The sequence below is a fragment of the Phyllostomus hastatus genome, unplaced genomic scaffold (assembly GCF_019186645.2).
Source record: "Phyllostomus hastatus isolate PE091 unplaced genomic scaffold, TTU_PhHast_1.1 phas_scaffold_501, whole genome shotgun sequence".
Classification (NCBI taxonomy): Eukaryota; Metazoa; Chordata; class Mammalia; order Chiroptera; family Phyllostomidae; genus Phyllostomus; species Phyllostomus hastatus.
The window spans coordinates 63,669,860-63,696,794 of NW_025334033.1; the positions used below are offsets into that span (position 1 = coordinate 63,669,860).

The following is a 26,935-nucleotide window of genomic DNA, read 5'->3' on the forward strand; positions in this document are numbered from 1 at the left end:
TGATGGCTGCCTTAAAAATCCATGTCAGAAAATTCTAACATCAGGGCCACCTTGGTGATGGGGTCTAGTAACTGTCTTTGTTCTTCAGGTTGAAGTTTTCCTGGTTCTTGGAAGGACATATGATTTTTGATGGAATCCGGGACATCTGGGTATTATTATAAGACTGTGGATCTTACCTGAACCTTTGCTTTTAGCTGGCCTCCTCTGACACAGCGCTAGTTGGGGAGGAGTGCCCCCTTGCCACTGCCAGATGCGGGGGGGGACGCATGTGTGGTCGTAACTGCTGAGGACAGGTGGAGGCGCTGGCTTCCCACTGCCCTCCGCTGGCACCTGTCTGACCGGGAGGCAAGAATGCCTTGTTACTGGTTCCCACCAACACTGTGGGGGTAGCCTTGTTACTGCCGCAGATCAGTGACAGTCCCGAATCTCCACTAATTTGCCCCTGATACCGCCCCGGCGGGAAGGCAGAGGGATGCCTCTTTATTGCGGGTGCAAGTCCAGGCTCCCTGTGGCCACTGACAGCAGGGCAAAGGCGGCCTGCTCTCTCCTGGAGGAAACAGTGCCGCTCCCCACTTGGCCTCCTCTGACGCCACCTTGGCTAGTGCATGGGGGCCAGGGGAGGGCCTCCTGACGGCCAGGCAGGGGTACAAGCCGAGGCTCCCACTTGTCAGGTGAGGTGGCAGTGGAGTCCGTTTATAAATACCTAGCCCAGTGTGGCTGGACTAGTGTTTATCATCTGAAAGTTTCCGTCTTGCCAGGTGGTCCCTTTGGCTACACAGAACAGGCTTTCCGTGGGGCGTTCTTCTTGGTCTGCACCTGGGGCTCCTCCAGCACAAAGTCCGTGACAGACGGACAGACGAGGCCAAAAGAAAACCCAGGCCACTCACCGCTGTGTCAGCCTCTGGGCCGAGCTTCCTAGTCTGCCTGTCTTCTCTCTGCCTTTCAGAGTCTCCTGTTTGCTTAATACAGATGCCTGGGGTTAGCAGAAGTAGTACCGTTCCATTCCTTCTTATTGCTAATGCAGTCCACTGTGTGAAGTACTACCACGAGCTGTGCAGCCGTTGCCCAGCTGATGGACCACACGTAGGCAGGCCCCAGTTGGAGGCGATTACGAATGAAGCTGCTGTAGGCATTCACACGCAGGATTTCTGTGAGCCTGTTTTCTCTTCTTGAGTGCACACACCCAGGGGTGGGACTAGTGGGTCACACGGTTTAGAGGAAGTTTATCAGCACTAAACCGTGTTCCGAAGGCGCTGTGCCATTTCACTCCAACAACGTGTGAGAGTCCCAGCTGCTGTGACCCTTGCCAGCCTCCGGTATTGTCAACTTTATCTTATTAAACCATGCTCACAGGTGTGAAATGGTATCTCATTGTAGTTTTAATTTGCATTTCCCTAATGCTGAGTGATGCTGAGTATATTCTCACGTGCTCAAGTGTCACCTATATATTTTATTTGGGGAAGTGCCTGCTTAAATCCTTTGCCCATTTTTGTGTTTTCTCATCTCAGTGTTGAGAGTTCTTTATAAATTCTGCTTGGAAGTCTTTTGTCATAAATGGTTTTCCACTCAACTTCTAACACCAATAACTGCCGAAAGGTTAACACTTATTATGTAAGGCCCGTAATAGTATTATTACCAAAGCCCAATATGTAACTCTAGACTTCCTGTTCTTATTTAGACTACGCTCAGGTGGTTTTCATTTTCCAGGGAGTAAAATGCATTTATTTTCTACCTGGTAATATCCACTATCTCTTGTTGGGAACCGCCTTGCCTGGTATCAGAAGCTGTAACCCCCGCCAAGGCTAAGGCTGAGGGAACAACTTTGGGGCATAAGCCACCAAGGAGACAAAAGCTTACCTCCCTGGCAGGAGCGCTGCTTCTGCTCCTTTTACTTCACCCTGCCTGGCCCCCAATGCTTGGTTGGTTAGCCAATGACAGGTAAGATTCTCCAAGGGGGGACGACCTAAGACAGGCACGATCACGTGGGAGGCCCCCAAGGAAGGACTTTGGGGGCTACAGCAAAAAGGGGTGATGGATCCCCACCCCTTGGCTTTAGCATAGCCTGAGTCCTCATTGTCTGCAAGGAAATCTCCTAATCTCTTGGCTGCCTTACTTCCCCTGCCTGACTTAAGCCTGAAACAATGACAGAGGGTGGTGCAGCCCTGTGCTGGAAAGGGCGGGTTCCCCAGGTCATCAGGCCTAAGAAAGAATATGTAAAATCCTGTGAAACCTGCTTTGTTTAGAATGTTCTCAATGAAATGATAAGGGTCCAAGCAAGAAGTAAGTTTGTTCCTCAAAGTTTTACAGCTCTTTAGCTATCTGACCCTGACTCCAAATAGGCCCTCAGGCCTCCTTGTTATCTATTGTTTGATCCTTACTTCCTGGCAACGATTAATGAGCTTTACCTCAATTCCTGTGTAAACGAACCCAATAAAAAGCCTGCTGCGGGGGAGAACAGGGCGCTCTCCCCTGGGGAGGGTGGCGGAGGTGTTCCCCACTAGAGAGGGTGGCCATTCCGTCCCTATTTCCCCACAGGGCCTGGTTGTCTCTGTGTATGTTTTTCTCATGTTTTGACAAGCCATCTGCAGCGTTTCGAGGTCACTGCAGACCAGTGGTCGTGTCAATCTCTGAGAAACTTTCACAGAATGCACCAATTACTTGAGAAGTTGCAGGTATCATTTGTAACTTTAAAGCAAAACATTTCTGGGGTGCTCTAATCTGTCGACTCCTTAATCCAGGGAAATTGAGAAAACAAATTCATTCAAAGTTTCAATACAGTGAAAGGGGAAGAAAACAGCCTGTAAAGCCACAATCACACAGAGCCTGTGTGTCAAAGAGTGTGTGCGTTAGGTAACAACTGTGACGCGTCGTCAGGGGTGTACCTGGATCACTGCCCAGTGCTCCGGAACTCATGGTCGGCGTTTCAGCTGGGTGCGAAAGCTGTCCCGGCGGACCCTGCTCCTGCTGCTGCTGCTGCTGCTGCTGCCGCTGCTGCTGCCTGAAACATGCAAAAGAGAACGCACATTTAAAAAACAAATAAATAAAAACACACCATAAGAAACACTATTCATGGGAAAAGAAATGGTTCCACAAGCCAGTGGCATGACCACCACAAAAGAATGCAAGAGCTGTAAATCTGATGTATACACGAGTTGGAAGCATCACTGTGCAATCCTAGGAAACCTAGGCATAAAATTTGAATTTGTTCAGAGAAATTAATAGGTAGGTGTTTTTACCACAAAATAACACACTGTACAAAAGGATTCACTGGTAGCTATTTTCATGCAAACGTGTTGGTTTACAGATCCTTAATATTGGGGGAGGTCACTGAAAATAAACACGTTGAAGGAAAAACCAAGCACCCCAAATTACTGCGAGTGAACACGATCCTTCCATGGCTGGCTCCTCCCTGTGTTCAGATCCGAGTTCCAGTATCTCCTCACAGATGCCTTTCCTGCCCACCATCCTCGAGCAGCCTCCGGGCATTCTTACTGTCTCATCACTTCATTTTAATTTTCAGCATAAATCTACCAGCATCTGGTACCTCCTGTCTGCCTCCTTCTTCAGAGAGTAAGCTAACAAGGGTACACCCCTTATCTCGTTCGTTGCCCAGTGCATAAACTATTCCAGTCACATGGTAGGCTTTTGCCAAATACTTGATGAAAGAAATAAAAACTACTTAACAGACATAATCAAGGTTCTGTAATAGCTATTTGCATTAAAATAAGTTCTCCCTGTACATTTTTAAGCAGGGAAAACAATGTCGTAGAACATTTAAACACGATGGTTATGATGTAACATGTAGGTCCTTGTACTTAGAAAATAAACCCTGAGATGTAGTAAGAAATAACGTCTTCAAGTTATTCTCAAATGTTCAGAAATGTCAGCAACTGGAGACTCTGAGCGAAGGGTACAGCTCTGTGAACTAGTTCTGGTTTTATATACATTTAAAATGACTTCATATGTACATATATGGGCTAAAATGTAAAGAACTTAAAAACAGCTGACAATCTGAGAATCCATAGATTTCAAAACATGCATGAGGATCTTGAAAGGAACCAGAATTTTTAAATTCTGTAACACTATTTAAATTCCAGTAACACTATTAATAGAAGAGCACATTTTTTCCCAGGGTCTCCCTTAATCTTGTGTTTCAAATAGGAGCAACCAAGGAAATTCAGCCAGGGAGGAGTCGCCTTTTCCCCTGCTGGCCTTTGGACCAGCACTTGGCCTCTGGTGCACACGGCTAGAGAGGCACGTGTGGGCAGGTGGCGTGCTCCCACTGGCACCGCCTGATTCTGGGAAGTGGCGCAAGAAAGGCCGTGACCTGGGCGGATTTCTTGGCGCATCAGATCTCTCTCTGGACCGCTCCCTCCTTCACTCAGGAAGACGTGCCAGCATGCAAGGTGGCAGCGATTTTAGAGGGGCAACTTTTACTCTACTTTACATTCACGTAAATTGAGAAGTAAATGAATTGCCAGCCTGGAAACAACTCTGGCACGTGATGACACGTGAGACAGAAGGTGTTCGGAGAGCACTCGGCAGCTCCCCCCACGGCGCCATCTAACGCGCCTTCACAATCACAGAGTCCAGAGAGCTAAGAGCACTGGACACCCAGAACACTGTACCCCTGGGGTTCTGGAAACCGACGAAGCGCTCGCACGGGCTTTTAAAGGGTAGAAAAGAGAGCTGAGGCGTGGCCACCTTCCTGCCGCTTTGGCTGCTCTCTGCTAGCAAGTGGTGTCACGAAGAAGCCAGTCCCAGGATTCGGCTTCGTGGCAGCTGCCTGGGGGCCAGACTCCTCCTGCTCCCACGTCGTCACGCCTAGGCGACTGCGGTGGCGGTGTCCTCATCCCGGCATCACAGCGCTGGCAGTGCATCTTAGACTCGGTCTCCTGACTCGCCATCGCCCCCACCTGGGCAGCGGTCGCCGCTCTTCCGACACAGTGGAATTCAAACACAGAGGCCTGGACTACCGCCGGCACTCCAGCTCTTCCTAAGTGTGTGTAAGGCCTTAGTTTCTGTATGAAAGACTTCTGTGTTTCAAACACCTCTAGTAGGTTGTGTTTCTTAAACTGAACCCTGATGATGCCACGCCGCTGACATGGTGGCTCAGGTATTAGGCAACCAAAAAACCACAGCGACCGACAACCATGAACAACACGGTGCCTGTTCCCTCCTTGTTGGGAAACACTTTCCCGGTGATAGAAAGAAGGGTTCTTTCCACCCTTCTTCATTCCTGAGTTACACCTATGAGAAGGCGTTGATGATGCTAACGCATGCCCGTGGAACGTGTTCTAGTTTACAGAACAGTCTGACACGCCTTGCCTAATTTATATCCTCACAGCCTGTGAGTTAGGGCAGGTTTTGCAATGACAAAGCTGACATAATAGTTCTGCTTGGAGTTTCATGGTAGGTAACATGGAATTAGAGATTGCTACTGAAAAAATGGCTATGAAAATATTTAACAACTCTTACTTGGAATGTGTGAGTTTGTACAGGTAGATTTTTAACAGTTTTTTTATGCTTCCTGCATGAGTACTGTGGCGACCTCATCAAGTGTGAAGCTTCAAGTACTGTACAAAAAAACAACCCACAAACCCACACATTTGAATGAATAACAAGTGAGCACCAGGGGCGGTCTGGAGAGGGTCAGAAGAAAGTGAGCCGATAACCTTACAGCTACGCTCCCGAAGACAGAAGAAGCTACGGAGAGCGAGACCCGCCTAGGCTCAGTGATCAGAAGTGCTGGGGAAAGGCCAACACAGCGGAACGTCAGTTCTCGATCGTATTTCATTCCGGAAGGCTGTTCGAGAAAGAATTTCTTCAAGAACCGAATCGCACTCATCTCGCTCATTCTCTCCTTTGTTTGTCGCCCGGGAGACTCATGACTGACCACACAGGTGTCAGCATGAAAGGAATGCCGGGTGGAGAACCCGAGTGTTGTTTGACAACGAAGACAATTCTCCTGGGAACTTGGTCGGGAACTGAACTGTTGGAGACGGCAGACGTTCGAGAACTGAGGTCTGACTGTGTGTTGGTTTCTCCGTTCCTTCACTAACGAGCCCTACGAGATGCTGAATGTGAGCCAATGCTAACAAGACACGCCAGGAAGTGAGCTCGCAAGTCTGCTCAGCAACACGCGACTCTGAACAGCCTCTAGTCCTCCTTAAGTTCCCCCTGGCACTTCTAAGGTCAACCCGGAGGATAAAAAGCTGCAGCTGGAAACCATCACGGCACACGTCCCTCCCCAACCCCCTACCCTCCAGCTCGAAGGAGCCACACCGACGCCCAGTCGTTCCAAAAGGGCACCACGTTCGTTGGCTAAAGCATCTGCATTATTGCTAGCACTGTGCTTGTTACAATTTACCTAACCATTAAGGACTGTCAATGCGTGATTCTTTCTACTCTAAAAAGTTTAATGTACTGGAAGCTCCACATTTGTAATCCAAAACATCTAAAAAACAACTTAAATAAGAGGGATTTGTTTTTATACTTTGAAGATGTTTTCCTTTTCTTAGAGGTATTTGTGGATACATAATTTTGTAGATTCTCTATAAAGTATGTCTGTTTGGACGATTTTATTCTGGCAAAACACAGAGTCTGAAAAAACATGGTAGAAGTTATCGCCTGGAAGTTGTTCTGGCAAGCAGCTAGAAATCTGTACCACGGCCTTGAAAATGTCCGTGTACTTGAACCCCAAAATCTGATATCCTCAAAATATTAGAAGAAATGATATGAGATTTAAGGCACAGAGTTAGTATAAGGATAATTTGTTGCACTATGAACTACAATAGCAAAAATAAAATGTTCATATGTAAATTATGATATATACATTTATGTCATGAAATAGCATGTATCCTATTTATCAACACAAAGAATACTTAGTACCATGGAAAAACGGGTATAACTAATATATACGTGTCTGTGTAACTAGAAGATGACGTGCCAAAATACTAACATCAGTTATTAAAGGACAGTAAGATTAACCCTGGCTCGTGTGGCTCAGTGGACTGAGTACCCGCCTGTGAACCGAAAGGCAGCTGGTTCTACTGCAGTCAGGGCATGTGGCTGGGCTGCAGGCTAGGTCTCCAGTTGGGGGCATGCGAGATGCAACTGAGTGATGTATCTCTCACACATCAATGTTTCTCTCTCTCTTTCTCCCCCCTTTCCCCTCTCTCTAAAAATAAATAAAATGTTTGAAAAAAGGATAAGATTATATTTTCTTTTAAGTTTGATATGTCTTAAAAGAAGTTTTCTAGGATTTTTTAATTTACCATTTTAACCACTTTTTCCCAAAGATTTTATTTATTTATTTTTAGAGAAAAGGGAAGGGAAGGAGAGAGGAAGAGAAACATCAATGTGTGGATGCCTCTCACATGCCCCCCTACTGGGGACCTGGCCTGCAACCCGGGCATGTGCCCTGACTGGGAATCAAACCAGTGACCCTTTGCTTTGTAGGCCCATGCTCAATCCACTGAGCTACACCAGCCAGAGTAGGCTAGTAATTTTTATCTAAGTTATGTTTAACACTAACTAGATATTTGATATTACAGAATTACCATTAATAAGTATCACTTGATAATTACTAGCATTATTGTATGACAACAGCATTTGGGTTTGTTTAAAAAAATAGCCCATAGATTTTAGAGACATGTACTGAAATAAATACAGATAAAATGACATGATGATTTAGATCTGTTACAAAATAACCCCAGCATGGGGGTGGAAAGAGTGAAGGGCACAGGAGAACGGGGCATAAAAACAGGACCGCTCACATGCCGATGTTTGTTAAATCTGTGCTCCTTATGCTGGTTTCTCTACTTTTATACAGGCTCTAAGTTTATCATATTTAAAAAATAAAAATTAATTTTAAAATTTAAACGAAGAAAAAAGCACCAGTAAGCACTATTTTGAAATTTTATATAATTAAATCCATTCATCTATCACTGAATAAAGACTGGAAGTATCTCACATTAAGAGGTTGTCAGTTGATCAGAATTTCCTTCATATACTTCTGAGTTCTGACTTAAAAAAGAAACAAAACAGAAAACAAGGTAAACATTATCTTCATTTCACCATCAAGTGTAAAAGGCTTCAATATCTTAAATACCACTAACTACTGCCAATTACGACTGTATGACGCTGCTCAGGTGCCCAGACGTTGAAATGTGAGAATACGTGTACCTCAGAACTGATGAAACGCAGTACATTAACAGGCCAGGTTCAGCCACTGGCCTTCTGGTTTCCGATCTGGGATCGGAGGATCTGAATATCTATTCTAGATCTTGTAACCTCTAAGATGAGTTTTTATCATCCAGAAAAGAAAAAGGGAAGAAGACTTGTGAACGACAGTTGCTAGAAGCAAAGGTATTTTTATGGGGTGAAATTTCTATCTTAAGAGTACTTTTCACAACGCTGGGTACCCAGCCGGGTTTTCGGAGCTGCCGATTTGGACTGATGGCCTACCCTCACGGCCCTGAGGCCCACAGCCCTGGAGCACCGCTGCCCGAGGGCAGGGGGCAGAGCTCGCCGCTGGCAGCTCTGCCTGGGCGGGGGAAGGACTCAGCAGGGGCAGGAACCCAAGAAGCACATTCAGAGGATCGTCAGGCGCTGTGCTTGCCGGGACCCAATTCCATTTTCCTCCTGACGACTGAACTTTCGCGGGGCCTCCTTGCCTCTGGTTCATGTAAATTTAATTAGTATTGGGGTGAAGTTTTCCCCTAAAGCTACATTTCATTTCAGTTTATTTGTTGTGCATTTTTTAAAAAATACATTCCAATGCTCACAGGGGCAGGCAGGAACCAGTCTTTTTTTTTTTTAAAAAAGAGAATCTTAAATAAAAGAAACAGTTTAAGCCAAAGCTGTAAGTTCACAACAAAGAGAACAGCCAAAGGAAATACCGAAGATGCAATTTTAATACTGTACAAACTACTTTACTTTTCAAAGTAGGCTTCTCTTCTCTTCCGTAGCTCTTCTGAAGTAAGATGTGTACCTGATGTCTGTGGGATATCTTGAGATATATTTCTGGAACTACCTGAAAACAAAACAAAACAGAAGAGAAAAAATAATTTTATCTACCAGGTCAAGTAACAATATGTTTATATTTACGTGAACAGGTTTTTAACAAGTTTTCTTCTTGCCCTGGCCAGGTACCTCCGTTGGTTAGAGCGTTGTCCCCACACGCCAAGGTTGCCGGTTCGATCCCCAGTCAGGGCACATACATGAGTCAACTAATGAATGCATATATAAGTGGAACTACAAATCAGATGTTCCCCTCTTTCCCTCTAAAAATCAATAAATTAAAATTTTAAAAATAAGTTTACTTAAAAATATTCTGCTCGCATTCTGCAAAACCAAGGAAGGCTCTGAAAGCCTCAGGGAAAACCTGAATGAGGCAGTTCAACTCTAGCGTGTGTCCACTACGACCACAGCTGCTGCCCCGACGCAGCAGCACACGCGAGGACCGAGGCCCAACCGCCCTCGTGGTGGGAAGAGCCACGGACGGCACTCCAGTGAGCTCTCCGGAACTTACTGGACCCAAAACTCCCCTTTCAAAGGCACAGGAGTCCTCAGAAGCAACTGGAAGCGGATGCCCACCAGACAAACCCGCTCTCCACGGCCCTTCACCCTCAGAAGTCGGGGTCCTACCACAGCTTCGGCACGTCTCCATGTGCGCATTTACTGCGCCAACCAGAGACCTCGCACAGATTGTGGAACGAAGTGGTAAGAAGAGTGACTTACCCCAAATACCTAAAATTATAGAAGCTGATGTGGGCCATTACTTCAATTTTTAGATATTTAAGAAATTCAATGAATAATTTCGTTAGAAAACAGGAAGGCACAACCACGTTAATTAGATAAAAACAAAACCACCCAAAGAAACCCCTCACGCTCTCATGAAGCCATCCTGTGCCACCCCCAGACATTCTCCAGGCCTGGCTTCCCCAGGGGCTACATGCTCCTCTGCTGCAGGGCTGTCATCGGGGTGACAGCAGGCCCACCGAGGGGGGCTCGAGCTGTAAATGGCACAGACGCCGATGTTAGCTCTCTGTAAAGTCAGTTGACGTTCTTGTCCAGGCCCCCCTTTGTGTCCCACCAGAACAGCTGACTGTACACGGCCATTGCATTGCTTCTTCAGTGACTGCCAGGTTGTCCAGCAACTTCTCACGGTTCACCCCGGAAACCCAGAATTTTCTGAATCAATTCTTCGACAAGGGAAGAAGCCACGCCGGAATGTCTATACCTTGCATACTGAGCTGAATAGCCCTGCGGAGATCTGCCTCTTCATCCTCCATGTCAATCTGCTGGCGACTCAGTGCCAGGGCCCGCCGCAAATCCTCCTCATCCTCGTCTAACACCCCTGACCCGTCGTTTCCGTCTAAGACTTGTTCCAGGTCGGCTTTCTGGACTCTGAAGAATGAAAGCACCGATAATGACTGCAGGCCGGTCTTGCGGACATTTACAAGCTGAATATCTTGTGTAAGTCAAAACTCACACATTTAGCCCTGGCTGGCATAGCTCAGTGGATTGAGCACGGGCTGCGAACCAAAGTGTCGCAGGTTCGATTCCCAGTCAGGGCACATGCCTGGGTTGCAGGCCATGACCCTCAGCAACCGCACATTCATGTTTCTCTCTCTCTTTCTTTCTCCCTCCCTTCCCTCTCTAAAAATAAATAAATAAAATCTTAAAAAAAAAAAACCCTCACACATTTTCTTACAGATTAGGTCCAATATAAAGATTGTGTTGTGATGTGACTCTAAGTTAATATATTTAAGTAATTCAAAGAGTTCATTCAAATTTGCACCAATAAACTTGACTAAAATATATGGGTCTAAAAAAAATCACCAATTATAAAACCACCACCCACTCCATGCTGGCATGAAAATTTAATTCGTGCAATGAAATGCTGTCACATACTCCACAATGCGAGTTCCCTTTGTTACCTCTGCTCTTTCAGCTGTGCCAGTTCCTCTCCAATCAGTTTCGGTCGATGCATCTGCTGGACCCTGATCATCTGCAGGAGTTGGTCGGCCTCACAATCTGGCAGATCACCCTTAACAACAAATATAGAATAACCTAAAAAAAAGGCAAAAATAAACTAAAACAGCTAGTTAGAGATTCAAAACCAATTAAAAATTACTGTAGCTACAGAGGCAGCATGCTATACAATTGTGGAAAGAATATAAATTGAGGCCCTGGCTGCTGTGGCTTAGTGGATTGAGTGCTGGCCTGTGAAACAAAGGGTGGCCGGTTCGATTCCCAATCAGGGCTCATGCCTGGGTTGCGGGCCAGGTCCCCAGTGGAGGGCGCATGAGAAGCAACCACACATTGATGTTTCTCTCCCTCCCTTCCCCTCTCCCTAAAAATAAATAAATAAAATCTTTTAAAAAGTAGCACTCTTACACTCACATCAAATGAGTCAGTTTTATTCAGCTACTTTGAAAGATAACATTATAAAATTTTCCATTTTAACTTACCTTCCTGTTGTAATTGAGCCAAGAAAAGTGCAAGGTATGTGTCGGATATTAATTCTGGACCCGTCAAGAGAGAATTCAAGTTGAACCACTGGAAAAAAATTGCCAATGTTTCAGTTAGTGTACATTATAATGAATAAGGATGTTTCACACGTTAAGAATAAATATACACCGTCTAAACTTAGTAAGGCTGTCTAAACAGTGAAAACACATCAAACTGAGACTTTAAAGAGTAAATAAATGTTTTAAAACCTGAAACAGAATGATTTATCACTATTAAATTTTTTAAAAATAAAAGTTTGTTTTAAGCCATAAACTTTAAATCCCCCCAAAAGAAAAGAAACTGACAGTACTTTAAATTAGCTTCATTAATAGCTATAATTAAACCTTTTTTCAAAGCATGCCTAAGAAAACCCTAATATAATCACACTATATTGATGTGGAAGAAAAATGACAACTACACCAAGTTTTCCTACTACCGATCATTTTGGTCAAAGATTTCACTGTGAGAAAGCCTGTCTATACAGGGAGAAATTTAAATCACAACTCATTTTGAAAAGACTGCGAAAGCCACCGCTGTGTGTAACTAACATCATCTAGTCACTGCTTCGTAGGAACCCGAACTCAACCTACAAGGGACCTCAGACAGAAGAGTCAACAGGGAAAAAATACAATCTTAAACAAAAATATAAATTACAGCTAAAGATTAGCCAATGTTTGACATTTCCTGTCTTTGTCAAAGATAAAGTAATTTAAAATGTGAAAATACAATTTTGAAGAACTAAAATCTTAAAAACCTCTCAAAATAATGATATAAATCTACATGCAAATCAATATAAAAGAACTTCTGGAATCCAAGCCGTCAGATCTTAAAAAAAAAAAAATACCTGGACTACTATAGACACAAAATGTGAAGAATACGTGATCATACTTTTCAAAGACATAAAGGAAACCAGAGGCACAGACCCCCAGTGTCCTGCCCTCGCTCTGCCCTGGAGTCGATTCCCGTTTGGGTCACCCTCTGCTCCACCACACTTCCTGTGCCTTACTTGCTTAGCTCTGAGTTCCTCAGGAGGGGACCTGAAGACATTTAAGCTCTGGCTGGTGTGGCTCAGTGGACTGAGTGCTGACCTGTGAACCAAAGGGTCACTGGTCCAATTTCCATTCAGGACAGATGCCTGGGCTCTGGGCTTGGTTCCCAGTTGGGGGTGAGAGAGGTAACGGATCGATGTTTCTGTCACATACTGATGTTTCTCTACCTCTCCCTCCCTTCCACCCTCCCCCCAAAATAAATAAAATCTTTAAAAATAGACATAACCATTTAAGATGAAGCTGCATTTAGGCAGCTGAGTAAAAAGATAATAGCAGTATTTTTTGTTTTTGAATTATCCTTTATTGCATTAATTCAACGTACTTTCTTGACTTCGTCTTTTTGTATTATTTTTGAAAACAGCTTTATTGAGGTGTAACAGGCATGCAATAATCTGTACATATTTAAAGTGCACAATCTGAAAAGTTCTAACATGCACATACACCCATGAAACCATCACCACAACCAGAAGAGTGAACGCCCTCACCACTGCTGAGCCCCTATGCCCTGGAACCTCCTCACCCTTCCCTGCCCTCCTCATCCCTGGCAACCACTGCTTGATCTGCTTTCTGTCAACACAGGTCAGCCTGCATTTTCTACACTTTTACATAATGGAACCATACAGTAGGTAGTTTGGTATCTACCTTTCACTGAGCATAATTATTTGGAGATCACCCATGTTGATGCATGTATCAATAGTTAATTCCTTCTGCACTGGCTGGTGTGGCTCAGTAGTCTGAGTGCCAACCTGTGACCCAAGAGATCACTGGTTCTATTCCCAGTCAGGCACATGCCTGGGTTGTGGGCCAGGCCCCCAGCAGGGTGCACTCAAGAGGCAACCACAGGTTGATGTTTCTTTACCTCACTCCCTCCTTTCCCCTCTCTAAAAATAAAAATAAATAAAATCCTTTTAAAAAATAGTTAATTCTTTATTATATTAGCCCATTTTTATTAACACTCACTCAAAGATTCAAAATTCTAAAATCAGACTTCAAATAATTGTTTCAAAAATAGAACTGTGCGTACAAAGATCACTGGTAATTATGTTAAAAAATAAAATGTTAGGCACGTTCCTCAATCTTAAAAAAAAGCCTTGCTCAAGACACAGCTCATGTTCTTTTTTCTTTTTAAGAGAAATGATTTTATGGGGATATATGTATTATGTGGCAGTTTGAAATGTGAAGAATTTGTTATGCTAAAGCAAACATGGCTGAAAACTTCACTCCCTCTGGACACTTTCAAGCTTTGTCACACCGCTGCGCTAAATACAAATCTATTAATGGAAGAGTTAACCGACAAAACATTTATCACATAAAACCCACTTAAAAGTAACCACGTTTGCCGTTGTCTTAAATAAAGAATTTTTCTTATGATACAGCAATGGTTGTCACAAATAAATCTATAAGGCAAACTGATATTGTCTTTTAAAACAGGAAATTTCTAACTATGCCACCTACACATGACTGATAAATTTCTTCATCTAATCCTTTACATTTTAGCTGCAAATAAAGTGTGGAATGAGAAAAATGACAAGGAAAAAGGAGAAACATTACCTGTTTTCCTAATTTTCTAACTGTAAACCAGTGTTCTTTATAATTGCATATAAATGATCTTTCATTTCTAGAAAAGGAAAAAAAAAATAGAGACCCAACATTAAGTTTGTCTACTGGCAAGGGTTATAGGGTTATACAAAACTTGTAATTTCAGACCATGTTTACAGCTAAGTGTCACGGATGTTTACGAGCACACCAGAGAGCATCTGTGCGCAGGTCCTTGACGCGATGTGAACGGTGGCGTCACAGGACACCCGAGGAGCAGCCCGGTGCCCAGACACTGTGCTGCCAGGATGGCTGGGGACACACGGATGCCCCCAAAGGCGAAAAGGGAGTGACACGGGGCACATCAAGACGAAGGCACTGAACATGTATTTTTCTCCTTTAAGAAATGATAACTTTCAAAATCAAAATTAGGTAAAGAAATGTAGGAAAAGCAAAATAAAACCTTACATGGGATCAATCCCAAGCCTCTGATACTCTGGACTGTTGAACAGGATTAGTTCTAAGCCCCAAACTTTCAAGGCATTGCTTATAACCTGTTAAAAAAAAAACAAACAGCAATTTCTCATGAGCTACGCTGTTCAATTTCAGATTTAAGCAGGGAAAGCCATGTTAGCTGTGCAAACAATTGTACTTCATACACCAATTTCTCCAGAAGGCTATGATTTTTAACAAGTGTGTGTAAGATATACCACTACATCTATAAATAACATACAAGCATAGCATTTAAAAATTGCTTCTAGGGACTTATAGTCAAAGGGCGGCGCAGGTAAACACAGCTTGCCTTCCTCAAACCACCACATGAAAATCACAACTAAACGATGGAACAACCATCACTCAGAACTGTCAGAAGTCAAGCTGAATGGAAGTCAGACAACTATGCAATTAAAGAAAACCACACCCATCCAGACTGGTAGGAGGGGGGCACACGCCGAACAGGCTGGTCCCACACCCACATGTGGTGGAAAAAATCTGGGAAGGATATCCCAGAAGTGAGGTTTCCCAGCATCACACCGGCCCCCCAGCCCAGGGTTCCAGAGCCAGAAAGATAAGTTCCTATATCTTCTGGCTGCAAAAACCGGCAGGGAGAGAGTCAGTGGAAGAAACTTCTGGAGTCCCGAGCAGTTTCCCTTAAAGGACCCAAACATGGAGACTCACTTCCTCAGAGCTGCAGCACCAGCGTAGCAGCTTAAGAGGCCCCAGTGACATACAGGAAGGAAGTGAAGAGACTGGCATCAAGGCGAGAGCAAGTAGGTAGAAGCCACTGTCCCTTTTTTGAACCCTCCCCCAACAGGGCCATAGAGCCAGCAAGCTGGTGCCATATCTGAGACTCCACAACCTGACTAACACTGTTTACCCAGCCCTGGAGATCCTCAAAGACTCTGCCCCACCCAATTTAAGGGCCCACCCAAGCTGCTTTTCCATATGAATGGCTGGTCTTGGCTCACATTTCAGAACTTCCTAAATCCTCTCAAATCAGCAACAGCTGGTCTCCGTGAGCCCCAGGCCCTGCACTAGCAGCAGCCAGACAAGATTCACAGCTTGGCTTTGCCAGGGAATCTCCAAGTAGCAGCCATCTCAGATTGCTTTATAGCTCAGGCAGGGTGGCCCCGGATAAAACCCAGGTAGGGGCTGACCACCCAGGAAACCCCAAAGCCTCTGCACCCAGTGGACAGCTACAGACCATGCTGGGGCACCACCACCCTGCCCCCACACAGCGGATCTCCACCAAGGGTGCAGATTGGTGGATAGTGACTACAGCCGGTCCTTGCAACGGACTGACCTGGGCAAATCCTTCCCATTGACCTGCCAACAGCAACCAAGGCTCAACTACAAGAGGTTGTACTCAGCCCACACGAAGGGCACACCTCTAGTACCCAGGGGCCCTTGGGTGACAGGGGAGGCTGTGCCACTGTCCCTACTAAACACCTACTGCATTAGGCCACGCTACCAAGACAGGGAGACAAAGCAGCTCTGCCTAATACACAGAAACAAACACAGGAGGAGACACAGAAACATGGCCCAAATGAAAGAACAGATCAGAACTCCAGAACAAGAATTAAACAAAATGGAGATAAGCAATTTTTCAATGCAGAGTTCAAAATACCAGTTATAAAGATGCTCAAGGAACTTAGTGAGAACCTCAACAGTATAAGAAAGACCCAGTCAGAAATGAAGGATACACTAATTGAAATAAAGAACAACTTACAGGGAAACAACAGTAGAGTGGAGGAAGCCGAGAATTAAATCAAATGATTTGGAACATAAGGAAGCAATAAACAACCAATCAGAACAAGAAAAATGAATCCAAAACACGAGGACAGTGTAAGCAGCCTCTGGGACAGCTTCAAGAGGTCCAACATTCGCATCATAGAGTGTCAGGAGGAGAGGAGAGCAAGACACTGAAAATCTATTTGAAAAAACAATGAAAGAAAACTTTCCTAATTTGGTGAAGGAAATGGACATGCAAGACCAGGAAGCACGGAGTCCCAAACAAGATGGATGTGAAGAGGCCCACGCCAAGACACATCATAACTAAAATGCCAACGGTTAAAGAGAAAGAGAGAATCTTAAAAGCAGCAAGGGAAAACAAGTCACCACCACATTTTGCCATGTATAATGCGCTCCTGTGTATAATGTGCACCCACCTTTTTTGCCTAAGCTTTCAGGAAAAAAACCTTTCCTTTCATTTTTTAATTCAACCTTTTATTTATATTTAGAAACAAAAGCAATTGTTGTATTCCAGAGTATTATTTTGCATACAGGTATTGTTATTGCTTTCTAGAGTTACACTTTTAACACATAAGCATAAATAAAAGAATTAAAAGAATGCATAAAGATAAGGAATTAGTACTACCCCTGTATAATGAGCATCCTTATTTTTCCCTCAAAAATTTGGGTAAAAGAAAAGCAAGCATTATACATAGCAAAATATGGTAGTTACCTATGGGGGAGTTCCCATAAGACTGTCAGCTGATTTCTCAAAAGAAACCTTGCAGGCTAGAAGGGATTGGCAAGAAATATGCAGTCATGAAAAGCAGGGACCTACAGTCAAGATTGCTCTATCCAACGACGCTATCGTTTAGAATCAAAGGGCAGACAAAGAGCTTCCCAGACAAGAAAAAACTTAAGGAGTTCATCATCACCAAAACATGGTGATGTTATTACACGAAATGTTTAAGGGACTTTTTAAAGAAAAACATCAAAACTATGGGCAATAAATACATATCTATCAATAATTGAATCTAAAAAACAAACTAAGCAAACAAAAAGAATAGAGACAGAATCATGGATACGGAGAAGGTTTTGATGGTTGCCAGATGGGAGGAGGGTGTGGGGGAGGGGGTGAAGAGGGGAGGGGATTAAGAAGTACAAATAGGTAGTTACAGAATAGCCATGGGCATGTAATGGCTACAGTATACAAAACGGAGCACCCAAAGAACTTTTATACACATGACCCATGACATGAACAAATGGGGGGGAACCGCCTGAGGGAGTGGGGGGTGCTGGGTGGAGGGGGACAAAGAGGGAAAAATTGGGACAACTGTAACAGCATAATCAATACAGTATTTTTAAAATAGTACTTCCTAACACTAGGTTTCTGGGATATTCTAGGGATCCACACAATTCCTAGATAAAACTGCCTCAAAAATCCAGATGTACAGTCTATCCTTAAAGTGCATTCTTAAAACTAGTCCTCTCTCTCTCTCCACATACGATAATTTGGCTGATATGTGTCCTGCCATAGGAAAGTTGTATTTCAACCCACTTCCTGATATGTCAGTAATAGTGATAATTAGATATCTATTAAAATGAGTTTTTTCAAGGGATTTAAAATGAAGTTTTTGTAGGTTTTAAACTTCTGTTATCCTATGTTTAGAATTTTAGGAAAAAACAAAAGATAATACTGATGATTTCAAACTGGAAATAAAATGGAGAATTCTAAATACTCACCACCTACCCTCCAAGGCAGCTCACAAAGAAACCAGCAGGCAAAAGTGGAGGCAATGCAGTGGGCACATGTGAATCAGCACCAAGGGCAGCGCCACACCCAGGAACGGGGAGGGCTGGGCCCCTCACGGCCTGGATCCCAGCCCCGTGGTATCCGTTACCCTAACAGTCCCCAGGGAAGCACTGAATGGAAATGCTGGGGAGCGAGGAGTCCAGGACAGCACAAGCGGAACACACACCAAGACATCTGCAGACACAGGTCCCCGAGGAGAGGCTCTGGGAAGAACTCCAGGTACACCTCCCAGGCATGACAAACAGAATGAGAGACCTACAGGTCAAAGAATCTCACAAGCAGTACAGCTTCCTCTGAATCCTGTATGTTAAACAACAAATAAAAGGCATAGCCACAGACCACCATAAAAGAACCTAGTCCCACTAGGGTGGTTTAAAGGGAAGGCAGCAAGGTGTTGCATTTTTCTCAAATTTACACAAGAGATAGTAAGTTTAAAAGGCTCCGACTTTAATTAGAGTTAAGGTTATTAGTATCCACATGCAAAGTATATCATCTTTTTAAAAAACCATACCCTAAATTGAAGACTCTACAACCTTAACACTCATGTTTATCTACAGAAACACTTACTACTCTGGAGTACAATCTCATTCTCTTGGACACGATCTATCGGGGGAACTTCTGAGGGTCACATCGTTATAGTGACTTTAAAGATAATCGTATTGATCACACCCTGAGCTTCAACAGAGCCTGGGACAACAACGACACGCAGCACATGTGTGTGACTACTTACCTGAATAGAGAAAAAACCACTATCATCCATATTTCCAGAAGGCTGCTGTTGAATTTGGACAGGCAGTTGAGGCAGGGGTGGAGGGTGGAGAGAGAAAGGAAAACCGTCATTAGTGTGCATATTTAAAATAGCATCTTATGCATTCCCATTGAGAAAGTCAAGAGCAGAGTTATAATTAACAGGTCAGATCCCGATAGGGAGAAGGGTGTGCTCTCTTCTAAACAATACGCACATTTTTCCTTATTTTTTTTCAGTACCCACATTATTTTTTAAAAAGGCAGCCGCATGAGTCTGAAATCAGTACCTGCAAAAATGTGCGGTAGTCTTCACTCGTAACGCCGCCTTCTGCCATCCTCATCCTCTCTTCTTCGTCTAGCTGGTGTGCAATCGACGACAGTTCCACGGGGCTAAAATACTCTCCTTGCAACAGATTATTCAAGCAATGCTGGGCACAGAGTGAGCCTTCTTGCTAATGGTTCCAAAAGAAAAAAAAACTCCAATGTGATTTGTTGAACAGATTCGTCCAGTGTCTTGCCTTAAAGAGGAATGTAATCATGAACTTCTCAACACTGTCAAAACGGAACCTGTTCAGCTTTAGACAAACAGGACTAACAGACAGCACGTGCATTTTCATCGAACACTTGTTTTACAACTCGACCATCGGTGAAACTACGATAATTTAGCTGTATGATCAAATACTTAAGAATGATCTATATTAAACGAACATCTGTGAAATATACCAAATCTCATATTGTATTAAAAATTATAAGCATTTATCCTCCCTCACTTTCAGTGCCTGAAATAAATTCGTCTTCAGAGACCCCATGGCAAACCACTCATGCTGACAGGAAACTGTAATCCCTGGAACATTTGTTCTTTTAACGAGATAATCTCTACTTGGTCAAAATGCTTGCTCCTGTGATTTCCTATCTCAAGAACTGACACACGGAAGTAAAATTCCATTCTTACTGAATTTCATGGCACTGAATTGTTACTGAACGTCACCGAAGACCTGCAGCTACGGAGCTGAGGTTTCTGCAGGGAACGCTGACAAAGATACACACACGGGAAGACTGACTGGAAGCATCCCCGGAGCTCACCTCTGGACGAGCCCAACTAGGGGGCTGCCTCCGAGCTCGGCTCCCCGTGGGATCACCGGTTTCCTGTTGCGAGGTGAGGACGCACAACTTCCCAGGGGCCCCAGGGCCTGCGGTGCTGGGCAGCTGGCTTTCTCACACACGCGACCATCCAAGTCTGTGTCCAGACTGCCCGGCCCTGGGAAGCCCACTCACCACCCCTCCAAGGTGGTGCCCTCCCCAGCTCGCCTTGTGAGCGGAGAGACTCACAGGTGAAGGGAACCCCTCCGGTGAACAGAGACCACGGAGGTCTGCCTCTCTGGGGGATGACGGCAGAGGGGAGAACTCGTCCTTCTCCTGCTGACCCTGGCCCTGAACCCTGCCCCGGGACAGTCCACTCCGCAAGGCTGTCCGGCACCCTGCAGTTTGTGCTGAGCTCCAGCACACGACAGACAGTGGCCCCGAGGGACACCTCCTTGCAGGGCAGTTATTCTTCCTGCGAATTCATATTCCAGGAGCAACACTCCGCTGCTAAAAAAGACATAAGGAACACACATGCAAGGAACAGGAAGGCAGGGCGGAGACGGTCTGAGGCTGGGACAGGGGCTGAGATAAATTCATCTCCATCACCTGGTCGCGTCTAGGCCTTCTGGCTAAGTCAAGTGCACAACCTGGTGTGACGGTGAGAGAGGACTTGTTTCCACCTCCTTCTCCTTCTGCTGAGTTCTCCCCACCAGAGAGCAACTCCCACTGAACACTACATGCCGACGGAGGATGCACGGATGTCCTACTTATACTCCACTGAAAAAGGACAAGGCAAACAGGCATTCACAAGAGGAGAGCCAAACGGCTAAAAAAACCACAAAAAGGTGCTCGACTTCATTACCATCAGGGAAAAGTATTGAATATAAATATTAAAACCACAGTGTGTTACTACTACACACTCTACAAAATGGCTAAAATATTGGAGAGGACTAGAGACATCAAAAACTATTATTCACTACTTAGTGAAATTGCACATTAGTATAACTACTTTGGAACACTGTTTGCAGCGCCTACTCAAGTTTAATATCTACACACCCTATGATCTACCTATGATGTAGCTATTCCACTACTAGGGACAGAATGCAAACAAAGGAAACGCAAAAATATGTTCATCAAAACATGTGTAACAATGTTTAAAAAAAGCACCACCTAATTCATAATGCCCCCCGAACTGGAAACTACTAAAATGCCCATCAAAGTAGAATGGATACATCATGTTACATTCACAAAGGAATAGTACATAACAATAAGAATGAATTAACTACAATGACTTTCGACACCATGGATGACCCTCTCAAACAATGTTAAAAGAAGACAGCCCTGGCTGGCGTAGCTCAGTGGATTGAGCGCAGGCTGCGAACCAAAGTGTCGCAGGTTCGGTTCCCAGTCAGGGCACATGCCTGGGTTGCAGGCCACAGCCCCCAGAAACCGCACATTGATTGATGTCTGTCTGTCTGTCTGTCTCTCCTTCCCTTCCCTCTCTAAAAATTAATAAATAAATCTTAAAAAAAAAAAAGACAGACTCAAAAAAGGACACACCATGTGACTCCATTCACAGAAGTTCAGCAAGAGGCACAACTAGCCCATGATGTTAGGACTCGGGACCGTGGCTGCCCCTGCAGGGGGCCGAGGCAGGACGAAGAGGCCACAGGGAGGCTTAGGGAGTTCAGGGAAATACATGTCTGTTATTCGATCACAGTGTTATTCACACATGTGTGTTCACTTGGAGAGAATTCACTGAGCTCCACTCTTAGGGTTTGTGTGCCCCTACATGTGTTCGATTTACAAATTCAAACAGCAGCCCGGGCTGGGTAGCTCAGCGGGTGAGAGCTTAGCCCCAATATGCCCAGGTGGCCAGTTCCACCCCTGGTCAGGGCACATACATACAGCGGCAACCAACGAACACATAAATAAGTGGAACAACAAATTGATGCTTTTCCCCTATGTATAAAGTCAATAAAAAAATACTGCAAGAATTTCAAACAGCAAAAAAGCTTCTGCTAAGATACAGCTACTGCACACGGCAAGAGCTACCGAATACGGCGACAAGGACTTTCCTGGGAACAGTCCTAATGCAAATTTTCTGTCCTGCTGTCAGACCACATGCCTCAGTTTAGGGCTCTCAAACTATGGTTACCACATTAAATACTATACAAGGTCTGTCCGGAAAAAGTCCAGCCATTGTGAATATAGCGAGAAGGGCTTAGTGACATCCATGGACCCTGGCAGCCAAGGGGAGCGGACTGGAGTGCACATGCAGAACAACGATGACTTCACTGCACTGGTCAGTGGGGGCGGTAGACGCCACTGAGGGAACATGTGTACTGTGTGGCCGTGGCATTCAAAATGACTGAGGGAGTACAGCAATGAATCTGCATCAAGTTTTGCGTTAAGCTTGAACATTTCTCAGCGGAAGCTATTCAAGTGATTCAGAAGGCCACAGCTATGGGCAACTGGGGACTGGCAGCTTCACTACCACGTGCCCACTGATGCATCACGTCTCGTGCAGAGTTTTTTGGTGAAATATCAAATCACCCAGGTGACTCAGCCCCACTACAGCACGATTTGGTGCCCTGCAGCTTCTGGCTTTTCCCAAAACTAAAATCACCTGTGAAAAGGAAGCTATTTCAGACCATGGATGAGATTCCGGAAAATCCGATGGGGCAGCTGGTGGTGACTGGGGGAACTGTGTGAGGTCCCGAAGTGCCTACTTTGAAGGGGACTGAGGCATCATTGTCATGTGTACAGTGTTTCTTGGGTCTTCTTCAATAAATGTCTTTATTTTTCGTATCACATGGTTGAAGACTTTCTGGACAGACCTCATATATAGAAATAGGGACATCCAATTATTTGATTTAAAAAATGACAATTACGCACTTGAGTTCTAGCCGGTGTGGCTCAGTTGGTTGGCGTGTCAACCCATAACTCAAGGGCTGCAGGTTCAATTCCCAGTCAGGGCACATGCCTGGGCTATAGGTTTGGTCCTGAGTCCAGGTGTGTATGATTCCAGATCTGGGCATGTGCGGGAGACAACCAACCAATGCCTCTCTCTCGCATCAATGTTCCCTTCTCTCCCTTCCTCTCTCTCTAAAAGCAGTGAAAAAATATCCTCAGGTGAGGATAAAAGTAAATATTAAAAATAAAAAAGGAAAAATAAGCACTTGAAATCAAATCCTAAGAGAAACTGTATTACTATAGGAAATAATATCGTTCTGTGCTTCTACTATGATTTAATTGAAGGAAAGAACAAATCGTCCATTCCAAATTTAAAATCACTTTTTAAAGTCCTAAGAAGAATCAAATTCTACACGGACCAAAAAAAAAAAAATTGTACAACGGCCCCTCTTAAGATTATGCAACCTCCTCTCCCCACAACCTATCCCCAGCCACTTGCTTCTTATCAAGCTTTAACCAAAGCTGACTCCAAGTTCACTTGTTACAGTCAAAGTTCAGAGGTATTCTCACATTCCATGATTTCTGGCCCAAATTTATCGCCTTGCGCTCAGAGGATGAACCGGTGGCATCTTCAGTTTTACCATGATGTTTTATAAAACAGCCAAAGGGAACAGCACCTAAATCATTCCTCACTGCCCTCCAAGTCCTCAGGACCAACCTGAACTAGTTCAAACTCCCAGAGACACTACTGCCTACGAAAGAAACCAGGCACAAACCTAAGGGTGTGTCTGCAGGGAGCAGAGGGGCCACCCCACCCACCCAGCAGCACGTCATTCCGTCCGAAAGACATGAAGGCCCCACCTCTCACTGCAGCAGAGGTTCGGCAAACACCGGCCTCCGAGTGACAGAGGCCAGCACTCCCACGGCACGAGCCAGGCAGCATTCTAGGCTCTCAGAAGTCTGAGGCAAACCCTGTGATATCCCCACCCCACAGAGGAAGACACTACAGCAGAGAGATAAGAAGTAACTTATCCAGGAGCACACAGGTGGCAAAACGGCAGAGCGAGGCTCCAAACCCAGGCAGAGGTTTCAAGTCTGTGTTATTACCACTTCCTCCCGCCGCTTGGGTGGAATGCGGTTATTCCTACACCTCAAATATATGGCTAAGCGCCAGCAATCACAAAAGAGCATAACAGATGTCAGAAAGTCGATGCTCGGAATCTTTTCAGTATTTTCACTGATTTTAAATGTAATCCCAGCAAGTTTGGCTGCCATCCTCAGTTTACATTACGTAAAAGTACCAATTCAGATGGCACAGCGACCTCACCTGGAGCCGTCAGCAATGGAAGTGATAACAAAAATGACAGAAAGCAGGCAACAGAACAAAAACAAAACAAAACAAAACAAAACAAAACAAAAACCAGTTAGTGGCCAGTTACTATTAGGGTTCAAGTTAGGGACTGGCAAACTCTCGCTCTTGAGTCAAATTCAGCCTGCGCCTGTAGCTAAGAGTGGTTTTACATTTCCAGATGGCTGTGAAAACACAAACAAGAATATGTGACGCCATCTATGACCTGCAGAGCCTAAAATATTTACAGAAAAAAACTGTTTAGATAAACAGCAACATCTACATCTTAGATGCTCCAAGAACTCAAGTTATGCAAACGTTTACTGAACATCTCCTTTGGACCAGGCACTACAGGAAGGACTGGGGACACAGCGGTAAACAGTTTGTTGAGTTTACCTTTTAATTAATAAAAGGGCACTCAAAGTAACAGCTCTGAATACGGGGAAACCCACATTCCAAGTTGCAGGTCCCCTTTGCAGGCGGACACCCCTTCATGCACAGCTTCCTTGGAGCCCGAGTTGGTCCTCTGGCTCTCCAAACCCAGGACGTAGCAAGGGTTAAATATATGTGGTGGAGGGGAAGGGAGGGTGCTGGAAAATGGCACATTGACATTCCCGCAAGGGACTGCGATAAAATTAACAACGGGCCCTATGATTAAGGGTGTTTCCCATACTCTTGAAATATGCCTGAAGAACTTTAATTCAAGAGCCTTCATTTGCTAAGAATATGCAAGTTTATGATAAGGGTAAATATATTCCTAAAGTATCTTTAAGCTTACAAACATGCTGATAATTGAGTGACTTCTGTCACATAACCAGATTTTCATTAGGCCATCAGGCAGCTTCCTTTCATCCCATAGTAGTTACCTTCACTGAAATCTATCTAAAATCAGTAACAATATTGTTAAAATATACACTGCATAATTCTCAAGAAATGGCATTGAAATATTTGGTCTTATACCAAAGCTTCTGAAAATCAGTAAACATACAGGGTTCTCTTCATCCAATTCCTTAGCCAAGCAACTAAATTTCTTTTCAGAACTAGTTTCATCAAGTTTCATCAACCATGTCTATCAAGATTAGTGATAACTACAGCAATAGGTCCTTCCTCCCCAAACATAAAAACCGGTCTATTCTAGCACCAAAACTTCTGAAATGTTTTCTCTAAAGAAGGACGCTCCACTCAACACTGTTGATATTGATGCTGTGCCTCTTTTGTCTTTGATCGCTTTATTTGATGGTCGTGTATGTGAGGCTTTTTAATTTAAAAAGGATCACTTACTACAGGTATTTAACAAAACCTCTTTTCTCCTATTAAATAAGAGACTCACCAGCAACCCTTTGAAGACATGAAACTTTTATGAAACAAGGTATCATGTGCCAAAGTCCCCCCGAGGAAGGTTTCACTCACACCCAAATGGCTTGATAATTGTATATTGGAAAAGACGAGTTTCTCCACATGCCACCAACACATTTTTTCCGAGTGCGTGGCCATTGAAGAATCAAAGCAAAACAAGCTAGGCGGACCACAACGCTACAATTTCAGTCCACCCCTAATATCTAATAAGAAAGCTGCTTTCCTAATCCGGAAAGATGGGTCTACGGAAAGAAACGAAACCCAAACATTTCGTAACAAAAACTCTTTAATGACTTCCCTGTTTATGGGCACAAGGGATGCCTACTTTACATCCCTAAATGGCAGGGCCTCCATGGGAGGGAGCCAGGCTCCCTGCACTCAGAGACTCCAGGACGTGGTGCAGGAGGAGGACATGAATACAACCCCAGGGAGCTAACTGCAGGGGAGACTCCAACACAGACTTCAGGAGCCCAGAGAAGGAAAAGTTAATTCTGCCAAGGGTAGGGCTGGAAGAGTTGGGAAGGATGGAGGGAAGTGTCTGAGAGGTGACTGGCTACGGATCATGGGGGAAAAGGGACGGGAGAGGGAATCCTACGGAAAGGGGAGCAGCACACCAGCAAGCCCACTCGGTGCCACCACCTCCGGTGCCCTGTGGCGTCCCCGGCCCCGCCCTGCCCTGCCTCCCTCCGGCTCCTGGGACTTCCCTGGCCACCGGACTCCCCGAGAACCTCGGGCGCGGGCCTCACGGGCGGAGGATGCGATGGGGGCTTCGGCAAAGATCCCGTTCCAGGGAAGCTCCTCCCCCCTGGCAAGATCGGCAAGGGGCCGACACGTGCCCCACCCAGCTCTCGGGGAGGTAGCCATACCGCGCTACATCCGCCACGGCACCGCACGCAGGTAACCCCCCGAACGCGGATACTCACTTTCTCGTGGAATATGGACTCCATGTTTATTTGTCTGGAGCCAACCGCCCCCGCGCTGGACCACCCCTTACTGTTCCGCCCCACCCCGGCCCCACCCCTCCACCCACCCCGGCCCCGCCCCACCCCAGCCCACCCCTGGCCACGTGTCTCTCGTAGACCAATCATCCCCAAGGATGAGAGTCACGTGGAGGGAAGGGCGACGGAACGCTGGGGCTGTAAAGGCGGGGACACGTGACCTCTATCGCACGTCCACTCATTCACTGTTAGCTGGCAGGATAGGGTGGTGCTGCAGCGTCACCTGCCGTTTGGAGGATCTCCATTTCCCACCCATTGCTCTAGGTTCTTAAGGACTTCCCGGGTTCTACGTTCTTTTTATTTTCCCCTTTATTTTGTATTTTCTACTTACAATATCTGA

At 45.0% G+C, this 26,935-nt stretch overlaps 1 protein-coding gene across 1 annotated transcript in view; it reads right to left on the minus strand.

Annotated features, from left to right (window-relative positions):
• ATXN3 (ataxin 3) overlaps positions 1–26,595 on the minus strand; it is a 29,670-nt gene extending 3,075 nt beyond the window's left edge. The window contains exons 1-10 of the mRNA XM_045823051.1: positions 26,521–26,595; positions 19,182–19,346; positions 18,878–18,922; positions 14,574–14,659; positions 14,121–14,187; positions 11,481–11,568; positions 10,947–11,079; positions 10,247–10,413; positions 8,941–9,037; positions 2,883–2,998 (exon numbers count right to left, since the gene is read on the minus strand). Of these exons, the coding sequence (XP_045679007.1) occupies positions 2,883–2,998; positions 8,941–9,037; positions 10,247–10,413; positions 10,947–11,079; positions 11,481–11,568; positions 14,121–14,187; positions 14,574–14,659; positions 18,878–18,922; positions 19,182–19,346; positions 26,521–26,544 (988 nt within the window). The 5' untranslated portion in view covers positions 26,545–26,595. The remainder of the gene's footprint in view (positions 1–2,882; positions 2,999–8,940; positions 9,038–10,246; positions 10,414–10,946; positions 11,080–11,480; positions 11,569–14,120; positions 14,188–14,573; positions 14,660–18,877; positions 18,923–19,181; positions 19,347–26,520) is intronic.
• Between the last annotated feature and the right edge of the window lie 340 nt (positions 26,596–26,935).